General features: G+C 38.3%; 2 protein-coding genes across 2 annotated transcripts; one reads left to right on the plus strand and one right to left on the minus strand.

The window, feature by feature from the left end:
• Nucleotides 1-5,052: 5,052 nt before the first annotated feature.
• Nucleotides 5,053-16,677, plus strand: LOC141713042 (protein BOBBER 1). Its single transcript, XM_074516251.1, has 7 exons — nucleotides 5,053-5,431; nucleotides 5,650-5,658; nucleotides 14,722-14,894; nucleotides 14,991-15,039; nucleotides 15,272-15,438; nucleotides 15,517-15,600; nucleotides 15,691-16,677. Exons 1-7 carry the CDS (start codon nucleotides 5,053-5,055, stop codon nucleotides 15,727-15,729), a joined length of 900 nt encoding a protein of 299 aa, XP_074372352.1. The 3' UTR covers nucleotides 15,730-16,677.
• On the minus strand, nucleotides 16,288-17,712 carry LOC141713041 (uncharacterized). The gene has a single exon (XM_074516250.1). It carries the CDS (start codon nucleotides 17,505-17,507, stop codon nucleotides 16,362-16,364), a length of 1,146 nt encoding a protein of 381 aa, XP_074372351.1. The 5' UTR covers nucleotides 17,508-17,712; the 3' UTR covers nucleotides 16,288-16,361.
• Nucleotides 17,713-18,683: the final 971 nt, after the last annotated feature.

Raw genomic sequence — 18,683 nt, forward strand, 5'->3', positions numbered from 1 at the left:
TCCTTTGTGCCCTTGGTAACTCTTCATCCTCTAGTGCCACCCTCGCGGCCATTCTAGCTCTGGTAGTCGCCCTGACTACGGTCATCAATTCCTCAGCGGTCCTCTCTTCATTCTCGTCAGGATCCTCCACGAGATCCTCCTCAGCAATAATCCCTTCTAGGATAACATCCTCAACCGCAGTATTCTCAATATGAATCTCATCCTGTCCCTCGTTAGGGTACTCTATTGGATTCACAATTTGATCTCCAACATGTAATAAAATATCCTCATGTTGATGCTCCTGAACTTCAGGGTTCGGTGCCCCGCTGCCCTATACGAGAACGAACTATGTTACTATCATAATATTTATAAGGGTTCCCGTAAGGGTTTTAACTGTCAGTACTACGTTAGGTAGCCCGACTATGAACTTGGCAAGAGTTCTTATTATCTTTGTGAACTTATTATCTTAACGTCACATCATCTCTGAGGTTTATAACGCTTGGCTCTGATACCATTTTAGTAACACCCCCAAATCCGGGATCGGGGATCCGGGTTGTCACGAGTTCCATTTCCCTTAATAATACATAATCTTAATAATCAACCAACTACTGCGTACTGTGACCCCACAATATACACACACACCACAATTTATAGTCTCAGAGATGAATACCCAAAAATAACACAAGTCATTTTATTCCACCATTATAAACCATTTCACCTCAAAAGGGTTTCTGAATAATTTACATATTCTTTGCCATTATTACAATTCATAATATACATAAGTCTGGTTCATCAATAGTTGAAAGCCTAGCCTATTGGTAGTTCCTACCTCAGCTACGGTGGCATCAACGCTTCCAGAAAACTGCGGAACGTTTCCTAACTGCTTGTGAATTGGAAGCTTAGTCATGTTCATCTTTTCTATCTGTTGTTGTGTGATGAAAGAAAAAAGCAAGGGTGAGCAACAAGCCCACCGATATAATATGTATAATAATTAACAATATATGAGCATTCTCATAGTACTCATTAAAGTCTTGATCAAGAAGAAATAAACCAAGTTGATATCTTAACGCGACCAAGTCACAAAATATTCAGTATATATATACATATATACTTTTCACAATCTTTGAAATCCTCTAACATGTATAATATACACAGAGTTCCAGTTTATAATTGTATAAAAATATCGTTGCAAGGTGATCTCATATATCTAACCTTGTCTCAACGTTTGTCTGAAAATCTTTATCATTCATAAGATAATCATTAACTGGATATAAGTTGAAAAGATGAAGTTACAAGATACTCCAATATACTTATATCTTTTCCGAATACTACTTGAACCACCACCGTTCAAGGTATAAACAGTTTCGAAAGTTCATCACATAGATGAGACTACAAGATAAGACTTGAATAGATTCAATCCTTGAAATGTTGTTTAAAAGAAATGAAGTTACGAGATACTTCATTTGAGGGAAACATCATTATAACCGTTTGACCCTGTCAACGCCTCAGCAATCACCCATCCGTAGCCTTTCGATCGAATGCTCCGGGTAGTGTTGCAGAAATATCCAAACTGGATGATGAACTCATTACGGGAGTTTGCCGCGCCAGGAAGACCACTTACGATGATCAGTCGCAGTAGTACAACCCCACCATTTTCTACATGTAGAGGAGAACCTGTCGGATTTACTTGTCAACCGAACACTGGACTCCTAAGGAATGGACCGTCTTAGCGGAACTTCCAGGCCATTTGGGCCTATATAATAAGGCTGGGCCGGCGCCACTCGACCACTTACGCCATTCCTAGTTCAGATGAAATCCATGACTCTGAAATGTAAAGCTCGTCTCCCCTTTCCCTAAGTAGGAACTTGTTGATACGACTCCACCAAGAAGTCGCTTCTAGCTGGAAAGAAAAACTCACCGATAATTCCCAGGCGATGCCTGTTAATGGATTAACTTATTCCAAGAATTTTACTTCCCGAGTGTTGGGTAAGTAATTAAAAACTCTTTTATGAAAACAACAACCTTGTTGCGAATATAAGAATACATCACGGAGCCGGATCCCTCAACTTTTTTGAGCGAGTATTTAAATCCCCTTCGAAAGGAAGATCTTAAATTTGAAAACGAGTTTTGGGATCCGCTCTAACTTTTAAAATCATTTTGAAGACTCGAAAACATTTTTAAGAATGTTTGGAGTAATGCTGATTTAATAAAATAAATCAGCCACGATATATTAGAAAATATCTAAATATTATTATTTAAATAATATTCCCACAAGGATAATCCTTATAAAAATAATCGAGGTAGGAGTTTTAAAACTCATACTTGAAATGAATAATAAATAACCAAAGATATACTTATACGAAAGTATGATCTTTATTTGAATAATCGAAAATAAGTTGATTATCGAAACATTATTCTTTAATAAAATAAAGAATATTATTTAGTAAATAAGCGGATTCATAAGTCCTCGAATGAATATTCAAAAAATAATATTCATTAAATAAAATAAACGGAGTCATAAGTCCTCGAATGAATATTCAAAATAATATTCATTAATAAAAATAAAGTTATCGAATAGACCTTATTCGATTAATAGTTTTGAAAACTATATCTATATATATATAAATATATAATATACTCGGGAACATCGACTCCCGGTTTTAGAAAATGTTCACCTTTGGGTCCCCTATATTAAGGGTATACGCAACCACTGCTTATCTCTAGCATAGGTATTATGCAACTTATAAGCATTTGAATCAACAATTAGATAACAAGATTATGAAACAGACATGCATATATACCATATCAGCATGCTCCAATATATCGCAGGGTTTGCTAATAACAATCATGCATCTATCACAGGATAATGCATGTACATATATACATCACAACAACAGTATAACGGGTAGAAAACTTGCCTGAGCGACTGGGGGTGATAAAAGACTTGGGACGAGTCTGGTAACCTATAAACAACATATAAGTTGGAATTAAACCAAAGTCACTTATGAATCTATACTTTAACCAATTAGACCCTAACGTTCGCTTTTGCGCTTAACGATTCACTTAAGTCGCTCGAGTACCCTTGGCTCCACCATTTTTAATAAATTAACCATTAAGGGTTTTAAGGCGATTCTTTCGTAATTGCCTTACCAACTGCATAATACACTTCACATAAATGTTTCATACTCCAATTAGTCCTTTAAGGTCTTTAACCAATGTTTCAAAGTAAGGCGAGTGGTAATGGTTCGTTCGCGAAACGCCGTTACTTAAAACGGTTGTTTCTCCTAAACCGTATATCGGATTCAAACGAACCACATATCAAAACGAAGCTCGAAACATGAACTATCTAATCATGGAAATGGTCCAAACCTAACAGTGAGTTCTCGGGTCCTGAGGTTAAGAACAAAAATAGTCTAAAGTAAATCAGACATTACGATGGCTATATTTACGCGATTAACAATTTTTATTCTACTCCAAATCAACCACAAATCAACCACAATTTAACCATAAAACCAAACTCCATCCATACATCACTACAACAGCCCCAACACCTCAAGTTTTCCAATTTATATTAATCTCAAACATGAACTAAAACTATTCTTAAGTTCCTTATCTAATAACAAAGATTTACAACTCCAAAAACATCACAAAACCAACTAATCTCTACATATTCGAACACCATGCTTCTCATGAACTATACTACTCATAATAAGCTCTTAATATTAAATAACAAAGCTAGGTTAAGAGATTATACCTTCCTTGTGAGTAGGAGTAACTAATTAGCTTGGAATCACCCTTGAAAGTCCTTACCCAAGCTTAATCTAAACAAAAACTCAAGAACAAAATTTTAAGTTCTTGAAAAACACTATTCACCCTCTTCTTCCATGAATTTTAGGAAGAGATTGTGAAGGAATTTGAAGCTTAAACTTATAGAACTTATAGGATAGCTATATCTATGCATAAGGAGTCTTAGATAATTACCCCACTAATTAATGAAGCTTGGAACTTGGATTTTGGTTTTTTTCTTCTTGAAATGGAAAAGAGGCCGAGAGCTTTTCTTGAAGAAAAGTGAAGTCAACTTGTGTTTTGGTGAAATGATTTGTTGGTTGGTTGTTTTTGGCTTTTGTTTTAATTATTTACCTTTTAACCATGGTGATTTTTGTGTGGTTCTTAATCAACCAACAACATACTTCTCTTTGGTCATGCTTAGGTCATCAATCCTATGTCATCTTCCCATGCTTGTCCTCTTCTTATTGGTTTGATGACATCATCCATACTAACCTCTTTGATTAGCTTCTAATTACTTGGCTAATGACCGATGATCTGTTATACGGTTCGCTTAACTTTCGTTTTCGTTTATCGTTTGAGGGATCATACCCGGGATCTTATTACTTGGTTTCCCTTAACCTTTCTCAATACATTATATTCCTTTTATGATCCTCTCTTTTAATCCTTGAATTTAAATCCTGTTAATCATGTTACCTTATACTCAATTCTTTCGGAATCTGGTGGATTTTCGGGAAAATCAAAGTGTTCGGATTTGGATTCTGACTTATATACCACATATAGTACTAATAATATCCCAGAAAATCAATAAAAGAACCCCTACATAGTGTGGCATGAAAAGTTTTCTTATTCAGCATAATCAGCAAAACACTATTCATAAGGGTTTCAAAAATTCCAAAAATTGGGGTTATTACACATACTCCCTCCATCTCATATTATGTGTCACATTTCCTTTTATAGAAGTCAAATTTACCAACTTTTGACTAACGATTAAACATTACTCATATATTATTTCAAAAAACTAAAAATTATAGATTAAAGTAGATTAAATCTACTTTCCGATGATGTAATTTTTTTATTTTGTTCAATTATAAATTATTAATAAATTTCAGTCAAACTTAAATCAATTTGACCAGCACAAATCCAAAGAACACACATAATATGAGATGGAAGGAGTAAAACATAACTAATATTTCCGGTTAAGGTTTTTCAAAACCCATAAAATCCTCAAAACTAAACTTGAAGAAATAAATAAAACCGCTTTTAAATCACCCTAACAATCATTCAATGGCGATCCTCTTCAATTACGTTGAAGAGCCTACTCAAATCCCCAACACGACGTCATCCTCAACCAAAAAACCGTTCAGCAAAGTGCTATACGAATCGAACCCCCTAGGGTTTATCGAAAAGGCTTTAGAGTTTGTTGCACGTGAATCAAGTCTCTTTAAGGCGGATTCAGTTGTCAAAGATGTGAATGCGCTTGTTCGTATTGTGAAAGAAAAGGTGGATGCTGAGGAAAGGAACAAGAAACAGAAACTTTTTGATGATAACAGAAAGGTTGAGAAGTTCGAAAAGCTTTCAAAAGCTGTTCAAGTTGAGAAGGCGGTTAAAGAGGCCAAGGTCGACGAAGGAGCGAAGAATGATGAAGAGAAGGGTGGAAAGCGAGGTGCTCTTCCTGTTACCTAGGGCTACAACTACTCATACTAGCACACACTTTACCAGTTGTTTTTATAATGTTGCTTTGTGTGTATTTTCGTAGAGTCGTGAACTAACTATAATTTTCTTTGCTCTGTTTTACTTGTGTTGGGCCTCATAATAGGGAAAGAAGTAAAGGTATTAGATAGGACTAGAAGATAAGAGTTTCTAAATAAATAGCCCAATAAGGGCCCATTTGTAGGGAAAAAGGCCCAATTAGGGATACCTATAAATAGAGCATATTTGCCCTACTTGTAAGGGGTTGGAAAAATAGTATCAATAAAAGAGTGTTGTACCTCATTTAAATATGATTCAATATTAGGATCATCATTTGGAGCTAGAAGGAGCTCTGAAATTTGATACTCCAACATGATAATTGAGGAAGAAGATCTAGAGAAATGCGGAAACACGGCAAAAATTCAAACTGTCCAAAAATCAGAGTAAATCAATCCAGCAGGAAAAGAAAAGGAACCATCGACCCTCAGGCCAAGAAGGCTGTTTTCGGTGGAGGATAACCCCCCACCTGAAGGTTCTCAGATGCTAGAACAACCTGTTAAGCATAAAAGGAGGATCATTAAAGACACCCGTTCCCGTGTTTTAACAGAGAAAGGAAAGCACGTTCTCTCCAGTGATGCTAGGTTGCATTTGCAGAAATTGAGAAAGAAAAAACTTTTACGAGAGCAGGAAATAGAGGGCATGGAAGGTTCAGATGAAGAGCTTAAGTTGTTAGAAGCTGAAACTAAAAGACTAGAAGAAAAGTTGGAGAAAATAAAAGAAATCCATCATTTACAACAGGAGTTGAAGCAGGTATCAATTAAAGAAGGGGGTGATGAAGAGATGGGATATGTAGAGCTGTCGGAGGACGATGAAGATTACTACTATGATGAGGAGGAAGTATCCACAGAATCTATATATTCCAGGCCTCGACACCCAAGGACAGTTTCCTCAGGCGCTACCCCACAAGGATCGATGTCGACTGACTCGATATCACAAGAGGAGTTTCTTAAGATGCAGGAAGATATGGCTCAACTTCGCGATCTAGTTAAAACGCAATCAAGATTTGAAGCCCCGGTGGAAAGCCCCTTATCTCGAAGCATCAAAAAAGCTAAGATAGACAGGACTTTAAAAACCCCGGCGCTCGACCAATTCGATGGATCAACAGACCCATCAGACTTTCTCAATACTTTCGACGGTCGAATGGCATTCTACGGACACTCAGAAGTCGCCCGTTGCCAATTCTTCTCCACATGTCTATAGGGAACATCCTTACGTTGGTATAACAATCTCCCATCTAGGTCAATTGACTCCTGGACTACATTAAAAACAAAATTTCAGATGAGGTTTTCAAGCAACTACAAAGGGGGCAAGATCACAACATCTTTGATTACGATGCGTCAAAGACCTAGCGAATCCTTGAGAAGCTATTAAGGACGCTTTCGTCAAGCTATATCTGAAATAACAAACCTGGAGGAACCTTTGGCAGTAAACTATTTAGCAGCAGGCATTGATGGAAGCAGACATGGCATTCTGCTAGAAGAGCTCACAGAAAAACATCCTCAACAACTCCACGCAGCTTTCCAGATTGTCGAACATCGGATGACGCTCCAAGAAGCAGTGGGAAGCATAAGATCTCCTCGACGCTCTAGCTACAAGTATGACAGGACAAGAACTCATAGCCCTCGGACTCCAAGGTCTTGAAGATATGACTCCAAATCTCCTCGACGCTCATCGCCGAGAAGGGATACTGGAAAAGAGAAACATCAAAGCCCGAGAGGTCGAGAATACCCGTGACAGCCCGTATCAGATAGAAGATGGCAGCCCCGTGACAAAAAAGACAAAGAGTTTACTAATCTTACAGTCAACAAAGCAACAATCTTGGCAATTCTAAAGACAGAACCTGACTTTCGACCCCCGAGGCCGATGAAGCCGGGTCGTCCTCCAAGCTCTCGGTATTGCGACTACCACGAAGATACGGGACACACCACAGAACAATGCTATCAGTTAAGTAATCTCATCGAGTCCAAAATCAGAAGAGGCCATTTCGTCCATTACATCAAAGGACAGGGCCAAAATTAACAAAGACAAGATGACAGAATAGTCGATGTGATCTTCGGCGGTTACGCCGCTGGAGGTATGTTAAACAATTCTCGTAAGTCCTATGCCCGAGAGGTGTGTAGTGTTAACCCTTCATATCCCAAGAGATGTAAGCCATCCCCATCTCTTGTCATATCCTTCTCAGATGAAGATTACTCTCCAAACATCATAAGAGGACATCAAGATGCGCTGGTGATTACAGCAAAAATTGGCACCAATACAGTAAAAAAAATCCTTGTCGATAATGGCAGTTCTGTCGATATTTTGTATCATCATGCCTTGGTGCGAATGGATACAGGGGAACGGAAATTAGAAAATACCCATTTGCCTCTCTATGGCTTCACATATAATGAGGTAAAGGTTGTTGGAACAATTGATCTCCCGGTTCTTTTCGGCACAATGCCTTGTCAAGTATGGAAGATAGTTAAATTTCATGTAATTAGTGCAAACTTAAGTCATAATGTCATTCTAGGCCGAACAACCATTTCGGCACTGGAAGCCATCACGTCAATACCCCATTTGAAGATGAAATTCCCAGCTGAGTTTAGAGTGGGGGAGATGTGCGGCGACCAGGTGATCTCGAGACAATGCTACTTTACTACCGTGGTACCCAAAAAGCAAGATTGTGATTCTCAAACGGTCAACGAGGTTGTCCAGATAGACCCCGATAATATCATCGATATCCTGAGGGAGCCCTCGTTCTCTCCCGTCGGTGAGACTGTCGAGGTGTCGATAATGGAAAATTCGCCGGATAAAATAGTTAAAGTGGGAAAAGATCTAGTCATCGAGACAAAAGATGAATTAACAAGGTTGCTTCAGAAATTTGCAGATATATTCGCATGGTCACCTTCCGACATGCCGGGAATTCCCGTCGATGTTGCGAGACACTCTCTGCATGTCGACCGCCTGAAAAACCCAGTCAAGCAAAAGAGGCGCACGTTCTCAGAAGAAAAACGACGAGCTATAGACGAGGAGCTCGATCGACTCTTACTTGCCCATTTCATCGAGCCGGTAAAATTCCTGACTTGGATTGCTAATGTCGTTCTTGTAAAAAAAAGTAGTGGGAAATGGCGAATGTGTGTTGATTATTCAGACCTTAACAGAGCATGTCCGAAGGATTATTATCCTTTGCCAAATATAGATCAACTTATTGACACTATGGCGGGTCATGAATTGTTATCTTTCATGGACGCGTTCTCAGGATATAATCAAATCAGGATGATTGATCAAGACCGGGAGCAAACAGCGTTCATCACACATCGCGGGGTCTTTGCATACCGAAACATGCCTTTCGGTTTAATCAATGCTGGCGTAACATTTCAGCGCATGATGGATGAAATATTTAAGAAGCAATTGGGACGGAACCTCGAGGTGTATGTTGATGATATGATAACCAAATCAAAATCCTCAAATAATCATTACAGCGACCTTCGAGAGACTTTTGAAAATGTCAGGCGCAATAACATGAGGTTGAACCCGTTAAAGTGCTCTTTTGGCTTAACATCTGGGAAATTCCTAGGATTTCTTGTTTCTCAACGAGGGATTGAAGCCAACCCCTCACAGATAAAAGCCATATCTGAAATAAAAGACCCGTCGACCATCAAAGAGGTTCAACGTCTTACTGGTTACATAGCGGCCCTTCGGCGCTTTATACCACAAGCCTCCAAAAAATATAGTCCCTTCTTCAAGGTCATCAAAGAAGCATCAAGGAGCAAAAAGTTGATATGGGACGATCAATGTAAAGAAAGCTTTGAAGTTATAAAAGCATTTTTGACAAGCCCCCCAGTTTTAACAAGAGCATTGCCTCGTGAGACTTTGAAATTGTACATCTCGGCCTCCGATGGGTCAGTAGCCTCTGTGTTGGTCAAAGATGTCGAGGGGCGAGAAGCCCCAGTCTACTACATCAGCCACACGCTGAAAGATGCCGAAACTCGTTATCCACATGTGGACAAATTAGTTTATGCTTTCGTGGTAGCAAGCAGAAAGCTCCGTCACTATTTTCAAGGCCGTCTGATAAAGGTCATGACTGACCAGCCCCTGAAGCGTATCTTGCACAAGCCCGACATGACAGGGCATCTCGCCGCTTGGACGGTCGAGCTCAGCCAATTCCACATCGAGTATCTACCACGGAATGCAGTAAAGTCTCAAGTCTTATCAGACTTTGTTGTAGAATGCAAATTTAACAGTCATGTACTTGAAGAAACATTATTTCCACAAAAGGCTTGGGTTCTTTTTATCGACGGATCATCAACATCATCGTTTGGGGGTGCAGGGGTTATTTTAATCAGTCCAGAGGGATTCAAAATACAACAGGCCTTAAAATTCTCATTTTCAGTAACAAACAATGTAGCTGAGTATGAGGCTTTGTTAGCAGGTCTTCGCCTAGCAATCGAACTAGAAGTAAAGATTTTAGAAATATTTGGGGATTCACAGCTTGTAGCAAAATGGTTACAGGGAGAGTTTAAAGCGCACGACGCTCGAATGTCAACATATTTGAAACTGGCCATGTCTTTGTTGGAGAAAGTCCAGTCATGGACAATTAAAAATATTTGCAGGGAAGATAACCAGTGGGCCGATGCACTGTCTAAATTGGCCTCATCCGTTGTGACAACATCTGAGGTAATTTATGTCGAGGAAAGAAAGGTTCCCTCCATTGACTTAAGCCCTCCATTCCCCGACATGCTGAAGATCAATGAGATATCTTCTATGGCAGATTGGTGCCAACCTTTTTTGGAATATATCTTGCAGAACAAGCTGCCACAAGATAAGAATGAAGCTAGATCCATATCATACAAGGCAAAAAATTATAGTGTGCTAGAAAACAAGCTATACCGTCGGGGACTTGTAGAGCCTCTACTTCGATGCTTAGGTCCAGAAGATGCTAACCTATCGATGGTGGAAGTCCACACCGGCATCTGTGGGGATCATTTAGGAGGCAAGAACCTATCCCTTAAGATAGTGAGGCAAGGTCTTTTTTGGCCTACAATACGAAGTGACTGTGAAAATTTTGTGTGAAGGTGTAAGTCGTGTCAGCTTTACGGGACTGTTTCCCATCAACCCTCGGTAGAAATGATTCCAGTCATCAACCCATGCCCTTTCTTTCAGTGGGGTATAGATATCGTGGGCCCTTTCCCGAAGTCTGAGAATCAAGCCCAATACATTATTGTGGCTGTTGACTACGCAACAAAATGGGTCGAAGCTCGACCTTTGGCTAAAATTCGCGAGAATGAGATGGTAGAATTTTTGATGGAATACATTGTGTTTAGGTTTGGAGTGCCGAGAATCGTTGTTACCAATAATGGAACTCAATTCGTGGGAGATAAATTTACAAAAACACTTTCGCAGCTCAAGATAAAATACATCAAGTCACCGGTAGCTTACCCCCGACTAACGGACAGGTTGAAGTTTCTAATCGGATCATCTTACAAGGTCTCAATAAAAGGGTTGACGAACTACCAAGACCATGGGTCGACGAATTACCGAATGTTCTCTGGTCTTATAGAACGACCCCTAGGAGTTCAACAGGTATATCCCCTTTTAAAATGGCCTTTGGTTTGGAAGCAGTCTTGCCTGTCGAAATCTCCCTTAACTCCCCAAGGGTCGAATACTTTGACGCTGAAGCATCGCGAGAAGGAATTCAACTCCACAATGTCCTTATAGAAGAAGTCAGAGACGAAGCGTCAAGAAGAGTTCTCCAACAACAAGCTCGCACAACATCCTACTTTAACAAGAAAGTGAAGTTCAAAAAGTTCTTGGTTGGGGATTTAGTCCTTCGAGAGTCAGCAGCCTCCCAACTGGCTATAACAGGTAAATTCAAGGCTCCGTGGGAAGGACCATATCAGGTGACAGATGTCGTTGCACCGGGGACCTATCGTCTTTCGACCCTCGACGGAAATCCTCTCAAGAATGCTTGGAATGCCATTCACTTGAAGAAATTTTATCAGTAGTTAAATTGATTGGAATGTACGAATCAAGACTATCTTTAATTATGAAAAATTAGTCTTAACGAAAAGAGGTTGATATGAGATCCCCGTTAAGATAATCACATTAAATTATCAATGCAATTTGTTACTCTCAGACGTCTTATATTTCATAAATATATATTTTGTTACATTAATTAACTTTATCCCATCAAATCAGGACTCTCTAGAAAATACATGTATAAAGGAAAAAAAATTAAGCAGTTCCCGAAAGGAATCTAGTCCCAGGAGATTCGAAAAAACCTTAGTAACGTAACTGGATTCGATGCACCAGAAAGCAATAGTGTATCGAGACTTGAGAAAACACCAATCAAGAATATCCGAAGAGTTATCCACTCGAAAAATATTTTCAGGAGTATAAGGTCCTTAAGATGTGTAAATCCGAAAATCAAAACATTACATTAACTTCAAATCAAATAACAATATAAAGAAAGAGGGGAAAAGAAGGCTTAACAAGGGTAGTAACCCTATAACACTTACCCAAAAGGCGTGGATTAACGAAGATCAAAATAAAATATAGTAGACACTACACCAACATAGAATAAAAAATCGCGAAATCAAGGGAGACGAATATGAGAGATAAGGTGTTATGCAAAACTTAAATATTGAAATACAAAAAAAACAATATTCACCAAAATAAGAGCTTATAGTAAAGTAACGATAATCATCCCCAGAAGGGAAGACTCGCACAGAAAAATCCAACAAAATGTACTTGGTCAAATTAAAATATCATCCAAACATTACATCAGATAACGAGGCATTCCTCGTCTTCAAGGGTTGAGATCGGCTTCCTTACGCTCTTGGGCGTAATCCCGAATGTAATCCTTGAAGCCATGGCCATTAACGTCATAGCTAGCTTTCTTCATCCTAGTAAGGCAACGCTCATACCCTTCACCAAGGGCACCAGCTATATCCTCAACACCCTTCTCCACCTCCAGCTTCAAGTTCAAATTATCTGTCTCTAGAGTCTCACTCTTCTCACGAAGGGTCGTGACCTCGGCCTCCAAAGCCTCGCGTTTCTTAGTCTCCTCAGAAAGCGAGACTTCAACACTTTTCAATCGAGAGCCGACACCCTCCGACTCCTTTTTCAGGCTATCGTTGGCCAACTCTAATTCGCTTATCTGCGTATAACAAAACCAATAATTTAAATACATGTATGAAACTGAGAACACCGAATAAAGTGAGGGGGAGCTTTAATGTACCTTGGACCGAAAACTTGAATTTGCCTTTGATATCTCGGTAATTCGACCCCTGGCTTCAGCCAAATCATTCTCAAGCTTTTTCTTCCCATCTCTCAAGATGTCCCTTTGCTCTTCAATCTTCGAAGGTGAACTTTTACCTTCATCAGCCCTATATTCCTCAAGAAGATGCATTGCATCGGATAAAAACTGTCAAAACACGAAAATGGAAGATATTATGTCGGGTCTAGTAAAGAAGGAAACTCATAAATACAGAACATAAAACATAAATAAAATGAACATCTAGGAAAAGTCATGTATACCCTGTCAGCCCTCCCCAAACATCGATCAACGAGTTCCAACCGGGACCGCTTAGCATAAGCGCTAGAGTCCTGAGAAAGATTGAAGACACGAAATGCCCGAAGGGGAGCCGGAGCAGTCGACCCACTAACCCATCTCTCTATAGGCTGAATCCCAACCCGAATGATCTCCTTACTTGCCTCAGGGTCGACAGTAGGCTGCATAAATCCTCGATTTCCGATAAAAGTTATAGTCCTGTTAACACCACTAACACCAATATCCTCACAAAGCTTCTTACCAGCAACCTCTGGGGGCCCAATAGCCGCATTCCTAGACCTTTTCCGGGAGGGATGCCCGGCTTCCTCACATGTAACACGCTCAGAGCCTCCAATAACCTTATTTCCAGCTTCATCTAAAAGCTCGATAGAAATAGTTTTTGACGAGGTATTCTCTTCAACCCTCGGAGCGTCGACAGCCTCAGCCTTCGATTTCTTCACCAACATCATCATCGCTTTCTCCATTTCCACCAGCACTCCGCTTTCTAAAAGTTTTTTCAGCGAACTCCCAGCAACTAAAAAAAAACAACACATAAAAAGTTACATCAACAAAATCGTATATGTAGATACGAAACAAGTAAAAAAACAGAACGAAAAAGAAAGAGGATGACTTTGAAAGACAAATTATAAAGGTCTTACGGTTATTCTCTTCAAGGAACTTAAAATCCTTCAATGATTGTGTGTAAAATCATTATAAAGGTATTAGTTTGTGTACAGGAATGCACACTGTTAAAATTACTGTTGCTCGATTATATGTTTAGAATTGTTTTTTTGTGTTTGTGCCTTAGTTTGTTACTTGTACTAGATGCACCAAACAACTGACATCGGTCTTGAACATGTAAAGACATGGTTTATACATCTCCAATGCATCACACTATTTTGGTGTGAAATTTACACCAAAATGGTGTAAAAACTACACTATTATCAAATTTAACTTCAACCCACATACACTAAATCTTATACCATTCTTGTACTATATATGTTATTTTATTGCTAGAGTACAAAATAGGGCATAAAAGTAATAAAGTTAGTAGGATACAAATGAAACAATTTTGTTTTACAAAAGGAGTATAAGAATAATGTTGGAATTAATAAAACTCTAAAAATTTGGTGTAACTTTTGGTGCAACACCAAAATGGTGTAAGATTTAGAATTGGGTTGGAGAGAGGGTCTACACTAAAATGGTGTAGAAGTACAAGTTTGAAGTTGGGTTGGAGATGGCCTTAGTGAGTTTAGGAATAAGCTAATGTATGCGTAAAGCTTTATGTGAGTTGCTACAATATGGCAAGGTGTTCTGCCTCGGGGACTATGTTTACTGCGAGTTATGACAACTTAGCAAATATTTGTCCAGCCACATTATGTTTAATAATTATTTGACTTCTCGTTTTCTAGCCTGTCAGATGGATATTAAGTTATATTTTCTAGAATAATTTTTCCGTTACTTGTGAAAAAATAAAGAAGGTTGTTCTGTTTTAGAGATAAGTTAGAGAGGTAATTGGTTTCCATTTAAGTCAACGAAGTTTTTACACTTTTGGTGCTGCAGATTGAGTGTTTGAGCTAAATGCATTGAATTATCTCTGAGTTTTTTTTTCTTCAATATCATTAAATCTGAAACGTGCCTCAGATGACCTCAAATTTTTTTGATGTGTGCAGCTCCTAACAGCGGAAATGGCCTTGACATGGAAAACTACAGCTGGGCTCAATCCCTGCAGGAGGTGACTATTAATGTACCTGTGCCTCCTGGAACAAAATCTAGGCTTATAGTGTGTGAAATCAAGAAAGACCGCATAAAAGTTGGACTGAAGGGCCAAGTTCCAATTATTGATGTGAGTGCTCTTTCGTAAATCCGTAAATATGCCGGCTTAAGATTTAAATTTGTTGCCTGAACAATTACCCAAGTTGATCCGTTCACATACTTGCAGGGAGATCTCTATCAGTCTCTTAAAGTTGATGAAAGTTTTTGGAGCTTAGGTGAGTTCCTTTCATAATATGATTTGGATGTGCTGCCAATAAACGTACTTGAAATTTTTTTGCTGGTACATATGGAAATTGAACTTGACTGGATGTGTTCTCTGTGTACGCACAGCTGTTAAGAGTATCAGGGCACGCGTGTGATATTAGTTAACTCTTGGTTTCACCGCTATATTTTTATAATATTATAATATCTTTCTGTGCTCTTTATTTGTGATTGTTAATCTTGCAGAGGATCAGAAGTCCATCTCTGTACTGCTTACCAAACAAAACCAAATGGAATGGTGGAAGTATCTGGTTAAAGGTGATCCTGAAGTTGATACACAGAAAGTAGAACCTGAAACCAGCAAGCTCTCTGATCTAGACCCAGAAACTCGCTCCACTGTTGAGAAGATGATGGTAACGAGATATATGTAAACCCCACTTTAATGTTCTATCTTGTTTGTGTTTGGTCTAACTTAAATTGCTGGATTGTAGTTCAACCAGCGCCAGAAGTCCATGGGCCTTCCTACAAGTGATGATATGCAGAAGCAAGATCTTATGAAACAATTTATGGCTCAAGTAAGCACACATCTCATTATCACTCTGCATGTATACAAACATATCTCTCACCTCTTATTACTTCTAATTGTCTGGGATTTATTTATGCAGCACCCGGAGATGGACTTTTCAAATGCAAAGATGAACTAAGATGGGTGGACTTCTATGTAAACTGCTGTTGGTTTAACTTTTGTAATATGTTGTCATTTAGTACCTATTATTAGCACTGCCAGTTGAACTGTCGCAACTAGTTAATGGAGAAATGTGTGTACGATGAATTCCTTAATAGACTTGACTGGCAATAGTAAAATAGTAAACTGTGTTGAGAAAGGCATGTTTTTCTGGTGTTGAAATTGCCCTGTTTTTTTTGTAGAAGTGGCATCTTCCCGTTTACATTGCTCTTTCCGCGCTTATCAAATTAGAAGTAATAGCTACTCGTTTTTTTTGTTCTTCTGTTTGCATCTTAAATTTAATTTGCTGATTTTTTCAACCAATATTTTTGGGAAAAACAGATGTTATAATTGTAAATTTGTACACACTCATATGATCTGCAATGTCGTAGGCCTGGGACAAATTTATAGAAGTGAATATTGTAAAAAAACAGTGTTTCAATTATAGCTATTTGGTACTTCAGGAACTCAAATATGCGCCTTGTTTCAACTTGTGACCTCGAATTTTGTTTGTGGATGTGGTATTAACAGTATAATATACCAAAAAATAACAGGTTGATGTATGAAACTAAATAAAAATACATGCTATGATTACAGTCTAAAGGTAATTTCTCATGCAGGGAGAAGAGCCAACCAAGGCAGAAGCTTTTCATGAACCAACTCTGGCCTGTCGTCATGAGGGCAATGACCAACACCTTCCAAGACAAACAAGCTAACATTATCAGATCCGTGAGAAGTAGGTAAAGATGAAAAATAGTTACCAATAGGACCATCAAGTGGAGTAAATGGATCATCATCACCCCACAAAATCAAAACAGGAATAGTAATCTTAGGCATCAACTGTACTGGATTCGGACCAGGTGGTCCGGTAACAATAGCGACAAATGCATCGAGTGCACCTTCCCCTTCTGCTGGATTTTTGATGATCTCCACAAGTTCATCATCCACTGATTCTTTGTTTGAATAAACAGATGACAAAATGTTCTTTAAGCTTTCTTTTTGTTTCACTCTTTCGAAAATGAATGAAGCAATCCATCTTTGGTTCAACAAGAAATCAATAAGCCAGAGCAGAGGAAACAAAAGCTTGATCCTCCAGTCATCTACAATGGCTTTGTTGTTCATCCCACCTGCACAATTTAACAAAACAAGACCTTTTATCGAAGACTTAGCCGAAGAGCTTGCTTCAGAGGCTGCAATTACACATGCGAGGCTTCCGACAGAGTTTCCGATAAGAACAGTGGGTTCTTTTACAATTTGATCCACAAAGTCTAGAATTAGTTCAGCCCATTTCTCCATTGTGTATTGATAACCTACGGGTTTGTCAGAATCACCAAAACCAAGAAGATCGATCGCATAAACGTCCCGGTTTTCAGCTATAACTTTTATGTTGTTACGCCAATGCGGAATAGATGCACCAAAACCATGAACTAGAAGAACTGGTGGAGGACTTGAATTTAAAGATTCTTGAGGATTTTTATAGACAAAGTAATTAACTGAATGGCCTTTCCATTCCCATTTAACGGAACTTTTCTTAATATCAGTCACTTGAATTCTTGTATCACTTGCTGGTGTAGAGACAGATAATGATACATTTAAAGATACAGTTTTGCTTTTTATGAAAAGATTATGCTCTAGAGCTTTGTTTGGGTTGTAATGATGCCGGGAAGCGTGGCCGAAGAAGGGCTTTACAGCGATGGTGCTCTGCAGGTGGTTGTGTAGCGACGGCTGATGCAGGAGAGAACTTAACGCGATTTGCATTATGAAATAGTATAAATTTTGTTATCAAAAAAGAATGGTATGGGGTTGATCAATGACGACAATCCAAATCAAAATATGCAGAGCCACAGGTTGGATTATTTTCAAGTCTCAACCCTTATCCTGATGAGCCAGCCACTGCCCCACCCTTTTGTTCCCCCCAGCCTGTTGTGCATGGACACGGTCTCTTGGGTCGACTTGATAGATTTTTTGTGGCACTTGGAGTGGACGAATCAAACGAAAGTCCAATGCTGATGCTATTATATGTACTAGTCGGTAATCTGTGCCAATTATCGGTCCGAGATTATAAATAATATCAAATTATTATTTGTATAAAATTAAATTTCATAAAAATTCGTGCGGAATATAGATTAAAATAAATAAATAAATAATATCAAATTATATAGTTAAAAAAAATTGAAGTAAGTGTAATACCTAATTATTTTACTTGTTATATTATGTTGATGAAATTAATGATATCATTATTTAACTATTCAGTACTTGTTATTAACATTTGTTAATATCAGTACTTGTCAAGTTGGAATTCAGGAGATATCAAAGAAAGATATATTTGTAAAGATACGTCGGTACATAATTTTATTTATTGTAGCAATCAATAGTTGGATATTTATTAGAATTCTTTATTCACTTGTAACATATCTTGTAGATTAATTGTGTAACTGTGCGGTATATAAGCACATATTAAGTTAAAACTATATGTGTCGAGTATTGATATGTCATCACATAACATAATAGCTCTCAAGGATATCTGTTCATCCTTTGAGAGAGTATTGTAATCAGTTTTTGTTTGTTAGGTCCCGAATTATCGTAGAAAGTGGGGTTGAATACGATAATCACTAAATTAAAAATTCTTTCGAATCTTTAGCGGATATAAGATTTAGTGTTCGGTTAGTGGTTTCGTGTTCTTGAGCTGAATAGCGTTTGAGAATATAAAACGAGAAACACAAGATATTCGGGGAAATATATATTCATATATAAATTCTCGAGAGGTGTTGCTACACTCCGGTAAATAAATTAACCGGCTACAATCTAAGAACAACAAAGTTCCTAACTTCTACAAAGATTTACAAATCAAATCATATACAATGATCTAACTTTTGTTTATATTAGGATTTAATTACCGGATAACGATTATAATGCCCCTAGGAATATATAAGA

Source organism: Apium graveolens, chromosome 3 (genome assembly GCF_009905375.1).
Source record: "Apium graveolens cultivar Ventura chromosome 3, ASM990537v1, whole genome shotgun sequence".
NCBI classification, from domain to species: Eukaryota; Viridiplantae; Streptophyta; class Magnoliopsida; order Apiales; family Apiaceae; genus Apium; species Apium graveolens.

Bases quoted from the DNA above. Each gene is read 5' to 3' on its own strand.
- LOC141713042 (XM_074516251.1), top strand. From the start codon at position 5,053: ATGGCGATCCTCTTCAATTACGTTGAAGAGCCTACTCAAATCCCCAAC. The intron at 15,040-15,271 runs GTGAGTTCCTTT...TTAATCTTGCAG, and splicing joins TGAAAGTTTTTGGAGCTTAG to AGGATCAGAAGTCCATCTCT. The intron at 15,601-15,690 runs GTAAGCACACAT...TTATTTATGCAG, and splicing joins TGAAACAATTTATGGCTCAA to CACCCGGAGATGGACTTTTC.
- LOC141713041 (XM_074516250.1), bottom strand. From the start codon at position 17,507: ATGCAAATCGCGTTAAGTTCTCTCCTGCATCAGCCGTCGCTACACAAC.